Below are 18,825 nucleotides of genomic sequence, written 5' to 3' on the forward strand. Positions count from 1 at the left end.
GAGTAGTGAATTAATATTTTCTACTTAATTAATTAATTGAATAATTCAAGAATTAAATTAATTCAAGGTGAATTAATTTAATAAATAAATTAAGCAACTAATTTAATTTTGATAGGTAGAGAATAATTAATTAATTAATTCTTTTCTTCAGATCTTTTTGTCTTCTTGTCTTGAAATCTTCGTCTTCGGTTATCTCTCGCTTGAACGACCACTTTCCTTTGATGTTAAATATTCAATATAAATAGCGGGCACACAAATGTACAGTCTGGTTCATCTGTGCGTAACTAAACTTAATATTCATCATCAATTAAACAACTTGAACTTTATTCTTCACCATCAATTAAACTGCTTGCTTGACTTGATCTTCTTCGTTAAATAAATACAACGAACAACTTCGTACATGTTGATGATTAATGCTGGATCGTTTCTCAAATTAATAACACTGAAACTGAGCTTCGTACAGTCTTCTGATAAATAACATTGATAAGTCCATTTTTGGTTAGTAATGCTTCAATATTTGATTATGAATAGTCATGGTGTCGATCCTGAAATCTACAGGTACTTATCACTGAATTAGTAGACAAATTCTGTCCCCTAAAACAACTTGAATTCTATTCTTCACTGAGACTTGAATATATTAATGAATTCTTACAGTGGATTTGTGATTGCTTCAGTTTGCTTGAATGTCTGATTTTGCATATACCGGTTCTTCAACCTGATGGTTCATGTATCATACTTATATATTATTTTCATGTCTTTTTAGTGTGTTGAGTTGTCACTATTATATTATAAGTTATATTATGCTTTACAATCTTCCCTGGTTTGTTTTTTAGAGTGTCAACTAACAAAAAGAAAAACGAACTACTTAAAGGCGGGAAATAATAATAAGTACAGTTTGGATTATATTTCATAATTCCTCTAGTCTGAACTGCTTTTCCTTGATTTCTTGGCTTTTGTTTTTAGTGCTAATTCCTCGGCTCTTTTCTTAACAGCTCTTTCTTCCTTAACCTATGCTCACTTCTGAACAAGTTCTTCAATCCTTGCAATTATGATCTTTAGAGCAACTTGTTCCAATGCATTTACCAGAGCAGGATTATCAAAATTTTCCTCACTAGAGAAGGAATGTGCCTTAGTTCCTTCAACTTTCTCAAAGACAATTTTAATTTCATAACTTTGATAATAGTGATAATCCGGGATGAATGACCACACACCATCGATGTATCATGCATTGTTTTCACAGTCTTAATTAATTATGTGACTCATATTGTGATTAGAAATTAATTGTATGTTACATGTGCTTATGAATCATGTGCAAACATATTTAAGAAAACATAATAAATAATATTTTAAAACAGGCTTGAATACTTTTTATAGTTAATGTATTTACAAATATTAATAATTATCTACATTCCTAAAATATACGGATGTAGCATATTTCATTCAATAAATAATAATCCATGATATAATTTAAATTTAAATTTTTGTACACATATGTTTAAAATATACCTCTGCGGAATATTAATGTTAACTATGAATAATTTTATAAAAAATTACTAAAATGATCATAATAAAATATAAAATACCTTATATAGGACATTATAATTATCATACAAAATAAAAAATACTATTACAATATATATTTTGATAATATAATATAACAAATATAGTGATTTTTGTATCGTAGATAATGTTATATAATAAATATAATGATACTGAAGTAGAACTTTTATAAAAATAATGATGCAGAAGATGAATATAGCATAATGTTAAAATATATTTAAAAAAGTTAGTAAATTACTTAAATATGAAAGAGAGTTAAAATGTTTTCTGCAAACTAAACATATTTCATAGAATAAAACATTTTATAATGTTCTACATGCAAACTATATATGATTTTCAAGATTTTGAATAAAATAATGATCTTTGTATAGTATGATCCGTAAAATTATATGTTTTGCAATGTTTTGCTTGCAGAACATAAGTGATCTCCACGGTCTTAAAAAAAACGGTCTCCATAAAACCGAACTCTCTCTCTCTGTGTATTCTATTATTTATTCATGAAAATATCTAACAAATATTAATTTGATTATTTTATGTTATATTTAATTTATACTATTTATATCAACTATAATAACAAAATATGAGTATAATCTATAGTTTGGTATAATACTCTCATCTAATGTTACTCCTTTTCATCATATTCGTCAAAATTTTCTATTTCGATTGATGTGAAATATAAGATATATATAAAAAAAACCCATACAAACGTGTAATGTTCAATTATCATGAATAACTTATAAAATTTCAATTTTAACGGGGTACATTTAAGAAATATAAATAAATGTAATTCATGACACATATTATATCCCATTTTAAAATCATAGATAGAATTATAATAAATAAAAATTATTAACAGAATAAATCATTTAAAATTAACCTGTGCTCTACACAAGTGCAAGCTGGTATTATTAAAACGGGTTAAATATCAAAATGATGGTTGAAGTTGATACCAAATGTGATATTCGTCGTCTTATCAAAGAATCATTTGAATCATTAAAGTCAATATAGATACTTTATTCGTCTCTCATTTCTTTACGGTTTTCCTTCACTGCTTGACACATATCTTAAGCTGTTTATGAAGTACAGTTTCATCAATTATTTTCAATTTTTTTAAAAAAACTTGAATATAAAACTTCTATTTAGAAGAAAGAAAAGCTTAAAATAATTTATGACCTATATATTCTTCACAGAAGTCTTAAAATATGTGTTGAGTCCTCTATCCTCCTTTCTTTTTTAAATGTAATGATCGTGTTCCGCATGCTGGATCCTTTACTATTCTATGTTTTTCCTGAAAAGAGTAGTGCAAGTTCGAATTATGTCTCCGTCTAATCACTTGAGAGACTTTCTCTATATTTTTACTGAAAAGAGTGCAGGTTCGAATCATGTCTCCGTCTAATCACTCGAGAGACTTTAGTTAATTTTGCTCATGAGATATTCGACATTAAAGAGTTTTTATCGAGAATTAATGACCAAAGTGCCTAGCCATGTGTAAAACAAAATGGTCTCGCAAAGCCGGTAAATATTTGACTAAGATCCTTCTTCGAGAGTTTGAGAGTATAATAGAGAAAAAGATTAAGTTACTTCAAGAACGGTTTTTCTATGATGTCCATGAGCACATACTAAGCACTAAAATCTATGAATTTGGATGGTTTTGATTTGATTGGTTTACACTCTTTAATGATAGACCCCCCGTTTAAATAACCACATCAATCAAAACCATCCAAATTCATAAATTTTACTACTTAGAATGTGCCCATGGGCACAACCTCGACAAACCTTTAAAGAATAAGGGTGACAGATGGAATATGAAAGTGTATGCCTAGATAATGATAGGGAATAAATATAAAATTCATGGAAATCTACACATATTTGAAGAATGTTATCATTATTAAATGAAAAGTTGTGAATTCTTATTACTATTTAGAATAAAGATATAGAAATTAACTATAAATTAAAAATATATAGTAAATAATTTTTTAAAATTCTAAATATTATATCTAAAATACTAGAATTTACAATTTTTTACTTGGTTGTGATAAAATTTATGGAATATGCGTAGAACTCAAAAATATTATTTTTATTTTAGAGGTACATATTTGATATTTATTACTCACTTTGTCCCATTTAATGACATACGTTACTTTTTGACACGTTTTTTTAAGGTTTCTTTAAAGTATAGTTCCATGATATTTTTTTAAAAACTTTTTACCCTAAACAAAAATTTGATATTTAAATTTTTATTCAAATTAATAAAAATTTTAAAAAATATTATGAAACTAAACTTTACAAGAGTTTCGAAATACGGCAAATAGTGAACGTGTACATAGGGACGGAGGGTGATGTATTACTACAATGATTCACATGATATCTAATAAGATTGGTGAGTAAATTATCATCAGCTACAATTTTGATGTTTAACCCTCATTAAAATTGTAACATTAAAAATTCTGCGCATTCGATTTTTAAGCCCGTTTGATATATTTCTATTTTATAAGTGTCTTTGATTTTTAGGGTACTTTCAATATTAATTCAATTTTTTATTCCGCTCTAAGAGCAAGTCCAATGCAATAATACAGGAGATGTTATTTCTGTAATATAGCATTATTTATAGAATTTAACACTCCAATGTAATGCTATATAAGATGCTAAAATAGAAAAATGTTTTGCTTGGTTCTAAATATAGAACCAAGTACAGATGTAGTTATAATTGCCACGTGAGACTTTGGAGGGAAACGAATATAGTATTTTGATTAAATTTTTGTACTTGTGTTCATATTTTATATCTCTGTGCTTTTATTTTAAAATCATAAATTAAAGAACGAAAATTATTTTAGTATCAAAATATAATTTTTGATATCATATTATAACAATGGGGCCGTTTGGGTGAGTTTAAAATAAGTGCTTATTGCTTAAAATAAATAAATAGAGTAGAAGTTAAAAACAAGATAAGACTTATAAGTGATTAAAGTGTTTGGGAAATAAGTAGAACTCCTGAAACAAAAGCTAGCATTCCTAACTTTTTATAAGTGCTTCTTGACTTTTAACACAAACGCTACGAATAAGTGTTCTAACTTATAAGTCGAGAAGTCCGGCTTAAAATGGGTCACCAAACACCCACAATAACTATATTTATTTGCTCCAGTAAAATGGAAGGAAGGAAGGAGGTTGAGATCACTCCAGCCAATTGAAACAATCTCAAGAAAAATAGGGGCAGCCTACGTGTTGGAGGTTGCACCTGGCGTTTATGTTACACGTGGAAATAAAAGACAGGTCAGAAAGATTCTTCGCACAAGCTGCACCACAGGAATGAATGCATGCTATGGCACCGGCGTTATCTCTACAATTTTGTTTTTTACTCTCACCATTGAGATTGTTATTATCGAAATCCAATACGTATTCATTTTCTTCAAACACGATTAAAATAACTCGAAATAGTATCAAACCATTCATAAAATTGAACTAATTAAAGTTAACTAGTTTTAAAACGGACACATTTTGGACTTGAGCATCTCAGAATTTTAAAAAGATGATGAAAAATCAAGTTAGTTATTTAAAAAAATTATAATTTAATTTGTACAAACATCCACGTTACCATTTTCTCTTCCTCTTCTATTTCATTTTATTAATTAATAATAATTGTTATGAAATGCAATAGGTATTTACGTCCACTTATATGGTCAATATTTTAAAATTTCAGTAGATTATATTGTCACGCAACAGTTACAGGGCCGTTTGGGACTTTTTTGAGGCCCTGTGCTGACTTTAAGAATGAGCCCCTTCCAAATGATAAAACAAAATTTTAATATATTTAAAATAACAAAATATCATAAACAAAATTAGACTACTACAAGTGAAAAATTATTTGTTTTTTGAGTAGTTAGACTTAAATATGTGTGTGGACGTGTGAGATTTATTGCTTGTACAGTGTACTAGTTTGCGGGGAGAGAGAGGGAGTTGAGAATTGATTAGTGTTTAAATAAAATAATGATAAAAATTAAAGAGATATTAATATTATATTATATTTATCATGAGTATATCAAAAGATAATACCAAAAGATAAAAAGAAGTAATCATAAATTTGGGGGCCCTAAATTTTCATGGGCCCTGTGCTGTTGCACTTGTTGCACTCCCTCAAAACCGGCCCTGAACAGTTACATATTAGAGAAATATTCTTTTTAACATTTTTAAAATAAACACAGCAAAAACATGTGGTTGTCATTTTTATCGGGTTAAAATTTTAATTTCTTCTTCAACTAACTTCCAAATTTATATTTTAAAGTATATTTTAACTATTAAAAAATGTTTTATTTTAAAGAATAAATGTATTAATAACAGGGACGCAGAGAGTTCATTTGTTGTTTCCATGAGCCAAGGAAGATAAGAGACAGAGATTATAGATACATATACACACAGCTTCTGTATCTATCTTTCGAACAGCCATGGATTTAGCCGCTAAGCTTCAGCTTATCGACCTCAGTTCATCATTTCTCACCGGAACATCATCTTTTCGGCAACGGTTCCGGCCAGTTTCGACCCAAATACCGGCCCAGTCCATCATGCCCAGCAACTGTTCGATAAAATGCGTAGCTGGGTTTAGTAATAGAAACTCTCCGTACTCTAAAAACCCGCCGAGGTTGTCGGCTGTAGCTGTTGATACAGCTGAAACAAGTGTGAAAGAGGATATAGAGTCTTTGTTTTCGAAGAATTCTTCGGAGAATGTTGATTATAAGCGTGGTAGTAGGCAGTCTGGGACTGGTGCTTCTAGTATTTCATCTGGGGTTAGGTTAGAGAATGTGACTAAGAGTTATAAGGGTATGACTGTGTTGAAGGATATTAGTTGGGAAGTTAAGAAAGGTGAAAAAGTAGGGCTAGTAGGTGTCAATGGTGCGGGGAAAACAACCCAGATGAGAATTATTGCGGGGATGGAAGAACCCGATTCAGGGAATGTGATCAAGGCGAAATCGAATATGAAGATTTCGTTTTTGAGTCAGGAATTCGAGGTTTCGTTGAGTAGGACAGTGAAGGAAGAGTTTATGAGTGCGTTTAAGGAGGAAATGGAGATTTCGGGGAGACTGGAGAAGGTGCAGAAGGCAATCGAGGGTTCTGTAGAGGATTTGGAGTTGATGGGGAGGCTTTTGGATGAGTTTGATTTGTTGCAGAGACGGGCTCAGGCTGTGGATTTGGATGTAGTGGATGTGAAGATTAGTAAATTGATGTCTGGACTTGGGTTTTCGGAGGAGGATTCAGATAGGTTGGTGGCATCTTTTAGTGGTGGATGGCAAATGAGGATGTCACTTGGGAAGATTCTACTTCAGGTTTGTGGCCATGTTGTTTTGTTGGTAAATTAATGGTTTATGTGTTTTGGGTCTGTGGGTTGTAGATGTACATGCTATTTGCTTATGGGAGCTTCATTTAATTGAGCAAAGGTGTGGCTGTGATATTGAAATGTTTATAGAAGAAATTAATTATATGAACCCAGATTGAAACTTCCATTTAAGAATTTGTCACTTCTACTGCCTTCCTTGGAGCTACTCAATAAACCTTCATGTTTGGTTGATGATAGAGATAATTATATTCTGTTTCATATTTGATAGAATTATAATGACTTGGAATGGGATGTGTAGACTACTGGTTATATCATATTTATGATTGCAGATGATGTACAAATTTCATTTGTGCTTTCTAATATTGTAAATGTTTTGTTATTTTGCTACATTTGTAACACGTATCAGGTATCTATGTTTGACTGGCTATTACATAAACTACACAGGACCCAGATCTGTTGCTTCTAGATGAACCTACAAATCATCTTGATCTTGATACCATTGAGTGGCTTGAAGGTTATCTGAATAAGCAAGATGTGCCCATGGTTATCATATCTCATGACAGGGCTTTCCTTGACCAATTATGCACAAAAATTGTTGAAACTGATATGGGCGTGTCCAGAACTTACATGGGAAATTATTCTGAATTTATTATCCAAAAGGCATCATGGATTGAAGCTCAGTTTGCAGCATGGGAGAAGCAGCAGAAAGAAATAGGGCATACTAAAGGTTTAATAACCAGGTTAGGTGCGGGAGCAAATTCAGGACGTGCCTCCACTGCTGGAAAGGTACACTGAAGAGCCAAATCGTCCATTCCTAATTTATAATGCTCTGGTGTAAAATTAGCTAAATGTGTGTAATAAATACAGCATTACTACTATGTTTTTTCCAGTTATATACTACTTTGACGCCACCAGATACGCAATTTTGAATTTTATTAGGACTCTGGCTTTAACATGAGATAGTCGCCAAAAGAGGGGAAATTTTATCGTGCAGAAAATACGAGAGCTTATTCATATCAGTCATTTGCTGCTTGTAGCTAGCAAAGTTCTTGGAAATCTAATATGTATGCTCATGCATTTCTTATATGTAACAGAAGCTGGAAAAACTTCAGGATGAGGAACAGGTTGATAAGCCATTTATTCGGAAACAGATGAAGATCAGGTTCCCTGAGCGTGGAAGAAGTGGAAGAACAGTTGCAATAGTCAAGAATCTCGAATTTTGCTACAGTGATCAGGTGATTAATTTATTAATCGGTTTCGAATTAAGAATGAAAAAATGGTACATACTAATTATTGGTATGCGTACCCTACTTGTGTGCTATTTTTATGTTCTGTTTACCAGGTTCTCTTCAAGAATGCAAATCTAACAATTGAGAAGGGGGAGAAAGTTGCTATTCTAGGCCCCAATGGGTGTGGGAAAAGTACATTGCTTAAACTACTTATGGGATTAGAGAAGCCAACAAGAGGTGAAGTGTTGCTTGGAGAGCATAATGTGTTACCTAACTATTTTGAGCAGAATCAGGCATGTACAGATATCTCCTGTCCAACTTTTTACATATGATTTGAGAAACAGAGTATATCCAGTTTCTTTCTGTAGGCTGGGATTGTTACTTGTCAGATGACGAAATATCCCATTGCGAATAACATACCAAATTTTCAGGCCGAAGCACTTGACCTAGATAAAACAGTACTGGACACTGTAGCAGAAGTAGCAGAGGACTGGAGATTGGATGATATAAAGGGTCTTCTTGGACGTTGTAATTTTAAGGCTGATATGCTTGATAGGAAGGTCTCTCTTTTAAGCGGGGGTGAGAAGGTAATGATCTAGTTTTTTAGTTGTCTCCACACTTTTAAATTGGATTCGTGTTATTTTCAGATCACTTGCTCTTATCTTTTAACCAGGATCGTCATTGTTGCTCTCCTGTCATACATGAAATTGATTGTAACTATTGTATTTTCCCATTTGGTTCTTTATTAAAATAAGGAATTGATAGTTCCGTTTGTCATCTGTTATCCGCTTCTACTGTCTGTTTGTTCACATCTCATATGTATGTCACCCTATTTGAAGTTCCTGAAATTTATTCTCATTTTAGGTATACCAAGAACATTTGAATAGAATATGTTTACTTCGTTTGGCTCTGCCTTCTTTTTTCTGTATGGAGAAGTTGCTAAAAGCCCTTTAGCTACTTTATCGACTTGCAAATGAAAACGTTAGGCAGACAGACTACCAACTATGTGATTAGGATTGTAGAATTTTCAACTGAGATCTGTGTGTGTGGAATCTGTTTGTTGCATTCGAAAGATATATTTTACAATTGTAGAATAAAAGGCTTCTATTGATTTACTTTGGTACTATGGTTTAATTATTGTTTTTAATGAATTAGGACCAGATTGTTTTTGTTAAAAATAATTGTCACCAATTAATTGAATAAATGACACTAACAGAAATTAGTTACTTTTAACTTTATCTGGCACAATAATAACAACTGTTATGCAAGAATTCTAAAGATATATCATCAGAATTACCTAAGCTTCTATTCTTGTCCTGCAATGATGAGGTGCAGTGGGTACAAAAGTTCTTTTTTTTTTACCACTACTGTGTGACTAATCCTACATCTTATCCCTTGTACAAGCATTTTTTATTTCGTCAAAGTTATTGTGAAGATTTGAACAACCGGTATATGTAAATTTCATCGTGAATGAATGTATATGTGGCTGCACATAAAACTACGAACAGCAGAGATTGCTGGTGACAAATATCGTCTTTTACCAATCTTACCTTTGTTAAGTTGAATAAACCTGGGATGTTATACCTTTTCAGGCCCGTCTTTCCTTTTGCAAGTTCATGGTAACACCTTCAACATTGCTTGTATTGGATGAGCCGACCAATCACTTGGATATACCTACAAAAGAGATGCTTGAGGTTTGGTGATTATTGCCTTTATTTTAAGTGATTTTGTACCCTCTTGATATCTTTCATTTTATTAATTTGCTGTCCTTTTGATTTTGTGGCTCTTTCATTATATTAGGAGGCAATATCCGAGTACAAAGGGACTGTCATTACCGTTTCTCATGACCGATACTTTATAAAGCAAATAGTTAACAGAGTTTTAGAAGTAAAGGATGGGAATCTACAAGACTATATGGGCGACTATAATGTAAGTCTGCATTATTGTAGCAGTTAATATTGCAGTTCTATGCCTACATAGCATGCCGTAGATGGCATGACCAGTGCACATGGCTAGCCATAGTCCGTGTGGAACATTTCTCTAATGGTTTCCATATTATACATATATTCAATGCTATTTCTGCTTTTTTTTTGGTTCATAGTGTACTCCCGTCTGTTTTTATGGTTTGCTTGTGTCCTCATTACTACCTCAGCATAGTTTCTGATTCTAAGCATTGACACCACTAAAGTACTAATGTCATTTTTAGGCAGCATCATTATAATGTATTATATCCAACCTTAATATATAGCAACTCTTTCACCCCCTCACTTTTTTAATCCACTTAAATCTTGTAATTTCAAATGTTTTGACAAGAAGCATGCCACCTGTTCAGCTGAGAGCATACCAAACCTCATAAGTGATAATGCTATTGTAAACAAATTTTCTCTAAATAGCCCAAGTGGATTGTAACTTAAATAGATTTAAAATGAATTTGTTATTTCAGTGTTTTGTGCCTTTGACTGACAAGAGTTTCCATGTCACAGTATTATCTAGAGAAGAACATTGACGCAAGGGAGAGGGAACTTGAACGGGAGGCTGAGCTTGAGGAAAAATCTCCAAAAACAAAAGCCAAATCTAAAATGTCAAAGGTAAAATTACTTCCACTAAACATCATTTCTATAATCGGGACAATACCTGACAGCTGCAACTTTAAAATGACCAGGCTGAGAGGGAAGCTAGAAAGAAGCAAAAAATGCAGGCATTTCAGCAGGCAAAACAGAAGTCCAAGGGACTGAAGAATGCTAAGAGGTGGAAATAAGAACTCAGATCCCCTTAACTAAAAGAACTGTCGTTTGTCTGTATAAAATATCTAGGTGGCCCTGTGCGAGCGACATTCGTTGATGTATATATAAAACGTTTAGGAATATCTCAAATCAATTTTAGAATAAAAGCTTGGATAAATTATTGCATGTTCTTAATCTTTGTTGTCTAAAATTCATATTACTTTGTTTATACAGTTTTACACTAGAGGATCCTTTGGAAAAAGTAATCAGATTATCATCCTCGCTTGTCTGTATATATTGATTCTCATAGTTGTATCATTTATATCGATTCTCATAGTTGTATTATTTTTTGAGGTAAAATTAGAGGCGAGAATGTCACCCACATATACATATGATTTGTATAATGAATGCACTAAATAAAATTTCATAAGTAATAGATTATTAGTAAGATATGTTGTTTATAGTAAATGAAACTGTAATATGTTTTGCATATTCTATCAAAGACTTATTACATCTTCATTGTCCAACACTTTAAATTGTTAACTAAAAATTTTATTTTTCACATGTCCACGTGAGATTTATGCTAAGTTATTTAATAAAAAATTATTTTTTACATGTTCATCAAAGATTTATGATAAGTTATCTAACAATTTTTCTGGTATTATTATTGATATATAATGGTATTATTATTATTGATAGTATATATTCGATTCGGGTCATTGTCATGTTCAAGAGATCCAAATCTTAAACAGATAATTGTGTAATACTCGTGTATTATTTAAAATCATTGGTCAAGATTTTGTATTGTTTGTCATTACATTTCGAGCATAATTTTTAGATAAATATTTTGTCATGTTAAAATCTTGAATTACCTAATTTTTCAATAAATTTCTAAAAAATTTACATCCCAATTTTTTATTAAATGGAAAAATTGTGAAGAGACTATCTCTAGATAAATTACTGTTTTATTGGAGGAGTCTAAATAAAAATTCAGTTGGAACTGTACTTTTGAAGTTCAATGATTTATAAAATGATATTTTTAATTAAAAGTAATTAAAAATTCGTGTTTTATACTTATATATACAAAATATTACTCCCTCCGTCCCATTTTATGTGACCTCATTTCCTTTTTGGGACGTCCCAAAAAGAATGAACCTAGAATACTTACTATTTTTGAACACTACTTTTCACTATTACACCCACTAACTCTATATTTTATACTCTCTTATTATTAAATAAACACTATTAGAGCATCTCCAAGGGGCTCTCTAAATGAGCTCTTAACTTCAAATTTAAAGAGCAAGATAAGAAATAGAGCTCCAATGGGCTCCTTGAAACTCTTTAAAAACTTAAGAGCTCATCATCTCTCCTTTCTTTTAAAGAGCATGTAGGAGCTCTTAACATGTTTTTCATGAATATAATATTACTTTCCCTCCGATTTTATCACAAACATTTCTCTCTTTTCACTTTTCTCTCTCATTTATATGAATAAAATATTAATAAGGAGCAAGTATAAAGAGAAGCATTGGAGATGAAATCTATTTCGATGTCTTAACTCACTAGGAGCCAAATATTATATTATATTTTAGAGAGTGATTTAAGAGCCCCATTGAAGATGCTCTTACACCCACTACCTTTCTCCACTATCTCATATCTATTACTAAATATTGATAGGTCCTATCACTTTACCCACTTTTCAACTACATTTACTACATTTTTCTTAATCTCCGTGAAAGTCAAACCCGTTCATATAAAATGTGACGGAGGTAGATACATAGAAGTCCAAAGAATAATGAAATCAAGTATTTATATAATCTCTGTTCTCTAACTCGCAGAGGAATATAGCCGCCAAACACTCACCGCCTTCCGGCTACACTTCACTAGGTACTCTATCTCTCTCTCTCTCTCTCCGTGTGTGTTCTGTTAGGTGATGATTGTATATCTGCTAGTTGTACCTCAACTATGAACCTTTTTAACTTTTAACGATATGAAAATTGTATAACAACTTGTATTCAAAACAGATTGCATATTTATTTGCTTCATGTATAAGAAAAATTACATCTTTTGAAGTGTTTTAATTTGAATTGTTAAAGCTAAGTGTGTGTGTGTGTGAGGGAGAAAGAGAGGGAGATTGCTATACACAGAGAGAGATGGAGATTGCTATTTGCCCTATGCAACTAAGTATCAAGATGAATTTTATGAGTTTTAGTTGCATTACTTGACTGTGTATAATGGCAGCTGGTCCACATCCATCGATTGTTAGCAACAATCTACCGGCTTTTTTTTTTGGTAGGCTAAACCCTAGAATGATCATTTTTTTGCTGGTAGAGGACGTAGCCCCCTGCATTTACATAAAAGATTTAGGCTTCATGCCATCCAGTTGGGAAGAAAATAGCTGATAGATGGTTGCATCAATCGGTTGTCGGGACCCAGACGGCCAGACCCATGTATAATTGCTTACTTAAATATTCCACCTTTTTATGTTCTTAGCATAGCAAGATATGGGAGAAGTCATTCTAGGCATGCCAGGCCCATGGGCAGATGATTTATACGAAGCGGCTGACCATTATACGACAAAATTTGGTGGACTTCCTGTAAGCTGTTTTATCTCTTATTGCATTCTCTTCAGGTTGTTGTTTTGGGTTTTGGATGAATTATACAGCATACTTGGTTTTTTTTTTCTTTTTACAGGATTGGCCCATTCCTAATATGGTCATACCGCACAATTGGCGTGTGTGCAGATCATGTGGAAATAGTTTATTGCTTGTTGCTCAGGTTTGATTAATGAAAATATAGAATAAATCACAAATTAGTGGATAAATTTTAACTATTTAAGCCTATTGGGGGTTGGTTTTCTAAAAAATCGTCGTTTGGTGGCTGATTGTTTCCATCATGTAAAATATGGCTCATCCCAAAAGAAAAATGATGGCGAAACATTGTTTCCGCCACTTTTAAGGAGTAGAAGCAATGTTCGGCCACCAAAATGAAAATTTCAAAGCCCAACCACTATATGCTACATTACGTGAAGTGCAGTCACTATTTTGCAGTTCATTGAAAAACTTGTTGTGTTGGGTTATTTGTAAAGATCCGGATTTCATTTTCTATTGTTTTCTTTCTGTCAGATTTATGCTCCAGTATCTACCAAGACCCTGACATTTGAAGAACGTCAAATTTTTGTTTTTGGCTGTATATCACCAACATGCAAAGGAAACCCTGAAAGGTCTTTTATCCCATCCCCCCTTCTATAAATTTAGGTATTGGGGCTAGTAACCAGATAATGACAATGATACTGAAAAAAAATTAATTTCAAATATTGCTAACACAGAGATAAAATAGTAATATCAACAATTCCTTGCTGCAATTCATCGTGTCCTATGTGTATTCTCCTCATGCCAATCAATGTTTTTTGTTATATTCAGGACTCTGACTCTCATGTCAATAATAATACAATCTTTCACTAGAAACACAATTATAATAAAATTAATTTTGCTTTTCATTTACTATGTATATTTTTTAATACAAGCATGCACAATGTGCTCTGCTGACTAGGTTTGTCCTCAACAGCTGGATAGCTATACGTGTTCAAAGATGTAGCAGTAATAGAATTTCGGAATCTCATGAAGAAGAGAATGTGCTCCTACCTGATGCTTCTTATCAAGCTTCAAACACTGACTGGCGGGACGAGTTTTGGTCCTTCGATGAAGGGAATGATGATGATGTAGATCTAGAGGAGTTAGGCCGCTCACTCTCTGAAGCTGCGGGCCTAGCTTCTAATTCTAAAAGGGAAGGCATTCCTCATCAGTCCGAGGCAACTATAGATTTCTTGTCTACTAATCAAACAATAAAAGTTCCTTCCGATGATACTGCAGGTACTTATTGTGCTTCATGAAAAAGGATATTAACTGATGCTTGCCTCTTTTACAAAATTGTTTTTCGACTTTATTGCATTTTAATATGTACCTGTCCATGGTAGTTCTGCCGCTTCTGCAGTAATTTATTGTAATTTGTAATTTTCATATGCACGGTTTCCTCTATAATCTTAATTAGTTAGGCATTAAATTATGTGGAGTACATAATAACATGTAAGTCTGATATATCATAAAGCGCCACTAACACCACCACTTCATTATCCAAACGAGCATTATAGTCAGAAGTGCCCTATGACAGTATATGTTTCTGGTAGTTCTGAGCCTAAGCAGACTCAAGTATATTTCTCAGTAATTTGTTCATCTCTGAGTGTATACTTGGCAACAGATCTTACTTATAAACCAAAGATAATGAAATAGATTTTCCAAAGTGAAAGGTCACAGTTGCGTATCTGGTTGTTTCACCTGCAATATTATCGTGTCTTAAAAAAATTATATGGTTAATATGCCTATTAGTGGTTGCAGGTGGCCACAATGATCGGGCGAATGCAAATCCAGTGGAGCTTGAAAAAGCTACAGTGATAAATCCAGTGGGTATTAAAGGCAAAAATGCTGCAGCTGGTGAAAACAATGGCAATGCTACAGTTCAAGGTGAGTCGGCAAACAATTAATTCTACCCTGCTAAAATAAGCGCTGCTGTTGTGGCTGAACAATTGTGTGACAATTATGTGGCGGTCCAGTGCTATGGTTGGTTCTTTTTAGTACTTTATTCATATGTATCGATTTCATTCTATGAATTATGTTGTCAAACTCTTTGGTGAAAGGTGTTGCTGCGGATTTGTCCCTTATTTCGGCAAATGGAGCATGCCAGTATGGAATAAGGGTCTTTTACTATTCCTTTAATTACCAATGTGCATCCAATTCGTGTCAATTTCTTCTTGATTACCTGAACGATTTACCACGAATAGTAAAAAATGGAATGAAGAATGACTGCTGGAGTTCTCACATTTTTGTCACATGATTATTACTACTTGTTTTTCAGCAGGATAGTAGTAATTAATACTTAATGGATTTTTTATTTTTGTTTTTATTTAAAATGGGGCTATGGTTTCATTACATGATATAATCATGTTTATATCTTTTGCAGTTTTGCCTTGCTTTTATGTGTATATTCTTGAAGAGGCAAATCAGAAAGATGTTGCTTCAGTTTGTTTGAGCTATACAGCACTCTCTATTAAAGACAACGAAGACTACCTTGATGACTCCTCATCAAAAGAAGCATGGGATGAGGAGGCTTATGAATATGATAGAGCTTTAAGTGCTAGCAGGACATACCTCAAATTTAAGAAACGAATGGATGCACATCCAGAGCAATGCTTCAGGTAAAGCAACGCTAATACTATATCCATAACAGGCTAGCATTCTCTACATCTGCTATAAATCGAGTAAATTTAACCTGCCATAAGGATTATATATTATGAGTTCATCTGTCTAAAGATTCACAGAATTTTGCAACTAAAATGCTACTACTACCAACTTTTTCGTTGTCTTTATTCCTTTTAGAAAATACTAGCTTATGACCCGTGCGATGCACGTATACGTTTTGATTTGAAAATGCAAGTTTTTCTTAATAATTTGTATGATGTATGGATATCTTTTAAAATGTATTTATATTAATATATATAATTTGAATTATCGTACTAATGTTTTATACGTTGATTTATACATGATTAAAGTCAATTTTTTCATTTCACTGAAAATAAAAAGATTTAGTGATGAAAATAGGAAGTAGAATAAATAGTTATGAATTTTATAAAAAGCATCATATTCTATTTATAAAACCTCCTTTATTTGGTTTAGAACATAAAAAGAATAAAAAGTTGTATTCTAATTACAAAACCTAATTCTATATAATTTTTACAAAACCTCCTTATGTTTTGTTTAAAATATAAAAAGAACATGGCATCTTTTATTTTGTTTAGAACTTAAAATTTTGTTTAGAACTTAAAGAGAGCCGAGAACATATTCTTTTGCAAAACCTACTTCTATTTAATTTAGAACATCGAATGTATAAATTTTATTTTATATTTTAATATTATATATAAATATTATTATGAATCCTGACCAAACAACAATAAGATCTAATGGTTCGTATGTATTCGGCCGTACTATACCAAACAACCAAATTATCCTCCTTATGCTTATTATATTTAAGGATATAATATTTGTCCTAATTCTGTGACCTTCTGACTTTGTTGAGTTTTGAAAGCTTACAATCATGTGTAGGAAATAATTAGCTTGTATGTTTGCTTTTTGAAATCGACTTTTTGTACGCTTGCTGAATATTGAGAACTTTGTTCCACACTTATGAAGTCAGTTTCTTTATATTAATCTTTGATTTGTTGCTAAGTTTGCTTTTTCTTTCCCAGGTAATGATCTGTTGATCTCTGTACCTGCTTTCAACTTCATCAAATATTATTTAACTACTCTCACACACACGTCTTCATTGAACCTCGAACCCTCGACCTCTTATAGCCCGAGGCTATGATGCTAAAAAATATATTTATCATCCCTGGGCTTTCAAAAGTATCTGCAACCTTATAACTGTGAAGGACAAGAAAGGATTAGAAGTCCATACAAGGAGCCATGCTCATTTAGCCTTTTACAGTTGACGTTTTCAAATGTGCAGATATTCGTATGGTGGAAAGCCTTTACTGGCTGCAGAAGAGCTTGGAGATCCCGGAAGATGTGTGCTCTGTGGCAGACCCAGACACTACGAAATGCAGCTAATGCCTCCGCTATTATATTTCTTACAGCAAGCAACAACTAAACAGAATTACACATTGGAGAACTGGAACTGGATGACTCTACTTATATACACTTGTTCTGATGTGGGTTTCCACCATCATTATGCATTAGAATCACAACATATTCTGAATATTGTTCATGCTAGTTTCCTGTTCATAAATATGACCATGAGTTTCTTCTTGTGCTTAGAGTTGTTCGAATTCCAGAGAGGAAACTTCCGGAAATGGTGAATGGATTGTAGCAAAAGAGGCTGTCATGCTGCAAGGGGAGTAGCATCTATAGAGATTTTCTTTATACATATGAAGCCTGAACACGGCAAACCAGGTAAGAAAATTTTCGCTTTGTGAGGGAAAAGATGTATAATTGAACACCGGCCGTTTGTACTATTCATTGTTACTTAGTGAGGTGTTTATTGGAAAGGGAGGGGTCAGTCGAGTCCAGATGAACAATCTTTGTAGGATTGCCAGTGTGATATCAAAGGTTTCACTTGCGAAGATGTCACGACTATCTGAACAGCTTGAAGAGCTACAATTACTGCTGTCTGTAACAGTGGAACTAGCAACTTCCTTTTTGAAAACGTGAGACTGTCGAGTTATTGTGGATACTAAAATGTCAAACATTTTTTGTCATAGTTATTGTTATAATTCTATTAAACTAGTAAACTAACTAATAGATAGTATGACTGAAGATCGTAAGCTAAGAATGTATGCTTCAATATTTTTCACTGTATAAACAAAATGGTACGGCTTGCTTTATATAGGCAAAGTAAACCGCGTGGTATTAATTTGTTACATGCAAAGTCGTATCACCGTGTACAGGTAAATACAATTACAGGCTGCTTGTTCTGTTTACTGTGCCAAGCCAACTGGTGCATTTACTACATTTGACAAACACGTACAGTTGTTATAACACTCCCTCTTGATTGTCAAATGTTATTTATTACAAAGATTGGCTGTCTCGTTAAAACCTTGTAAGGAAAAACCTATTGGGATAAAAACCTTAACGAAGGAAAAAGAGTACAGCCTCCCCCTGAATAAAATGTCTCACAATTTAACATCTTGATGTAGCAAACCTTTGAACCTCCGCATACCCATATTATTTCGCAGCTTCTCAAATGTTGATGTAGGTAGTGACTTCGTAAGTATATCCACCAGATTATCACAAGAGCGAACTTGTTGTACTTCAATGTCACCATTTTTTTTAAGTTCATGAGTGTAAAAGAATTTTGGCAATATGTGTTTTGTTCGATCTCCTTTAATATCCTTCCTTTAGTTGTTTAATGCAGGTTGAGTTGTCTTCAAATAATACTGTGG

At 32.7% G+C, this 18,825-nt stretch overlaps 2 protein-coding genes across 6 annotated transcripts; both read left to right on the forward strand.

Moving 5' to 3' along the window:
- Positions 1–5,883: 5,883 nt before the first annotated feature.
- Positions 5,884–11,131, forward strand: LOC108202596 (ABC transporter F family member 5). Its single transcript, XM_017371069.2, has 9 exons — positions 5,884–6,875; positions 7,331–7,672; positions 7,981–8,121; positions 8,229–8,408; positions 8,547–8,702; positions 9,708–9,809; positions 9,916–10,044; positions 10,599–10,703; positions 10,778–11,131. Exons 1-9 carry the CDS (start codon positions 6,000–6,002, stop codon positions 10,871–10,873), a joined length of 2,127 nt encoding a protein of 708 aa, XP_017226558.1. The 5' UTR covers positions 5,884–5,999; the 3' UTR covers positions 10,874–11,131.
- Positions 11,132–12,593: 1,462 nt separating this feature from the next.
- LOC108202605 (uncharacterized) lies at positions 12,594–18,305 on the forward strand. Of its 5 annotated transcripts, none has more exons than XR_010291606.1 (10): positions 12,594–12,722; positions 13,329–13,432; positions 13,530–13,613; positions 13,961–14,058; positions 14,403–14,707; positions 15,221–15,355; positions 15,852–16,086; positions 17,394–17,595; positions 17,702–17,836; positions 17,933–18,305. XR_010291606.1 is itself a non-coding variant. In XM_017371110.2 (9 exons), the coding sequence occupies exons 2-9, from the start codon at positions 13,340–13,342 to the stop codon at positions 17,783–17,785; spliced, it is 1,236 nt and encodes a 411-aa protein (XP_017226599.1). In that variant the 5' UTR covers positions 12,594–12,722; positions 13,329–13,339; the 3' UTR covers positions 17,786–18,305. The 5 variants fall into 5 exon arrangements, 3 of the variants coding, with proteins under 3 accessions (XP_017226599.1, XP_063948812.1, XP_063948813.1); XR_010291607.1 differs by having other exon boundaries at positions 17,971–18,305; XM_017371110.2 differs by having other exon boundaries at positions 17,702–18,305.
- The last annotated feature ends 520 nt before the right edge of the window (positions 18,306–18,825 follow it).

This window comes from Daucus carota, chromosome 1 (genome assembly GCF_001625215.2).
Source record: "Daucus carota subsp. sativus chromosome 1, DH1 v3.0, whole genome shotgun sequence".
Taxonomy (NCBI): Eukaryota; Viridiplantae; Streptophyta; class Magnoliopsida; order Apiales; family Apiaceae; genus Daucus; species Daucus carota.

What these genes read in the sequence shown, in the direction of transcription:
- LOC108202596 (XM_017371069.2), top strand. Translation starts at nt 6,000, where the DNA reads ATGGATTTAGCCGCTAAGCTTCAGCTTATCGACCTCAGTTCATCATTT. An exon ending in GTGCCTCCACTGCTGGAAAG is followed by an intron (nt 7,673 to 7,980) that starts GTACACTGAAGA and finishes TATATGTAACAG; the next exon opens with AAGCTGGAAAAACTTCAGGA. An exon ending in CCAAATCTAAAATGTCAAAG is followed by an intron (nt 10,704 to 10,777) that starts GTAAAATTACTT and finishes TAAAATGACCAG; the next exon opens with GCTGAGAGGGAAGCTAGAAA.
- LOC108202605 (XM_017371110.2), top strand. Translation starts at nt 13,340, where the DNA reads ATGGGAGAAGTCATTCTAGGCATGCCAGGCCCATGGGCAGATGATTTA. An exon ending in CAAAATTTGGTGGACTTCCT is followed by an intron (nt 13,433 to 13,529) that starts GTAAGCTGTTTT and finishes TTCTTTTTACAG; the next exon opens with GATTGGCCCATTCCTAATAT. An exon ending in CATCCAGAGCAATGCTTCAG is followed by an intron (nt 16,087 to 17,393) that starts GTAAAGCAACGC and finishes TCAAATGTGCAG; the next exon opens with ATATTCGTATGGTGGAAAGC.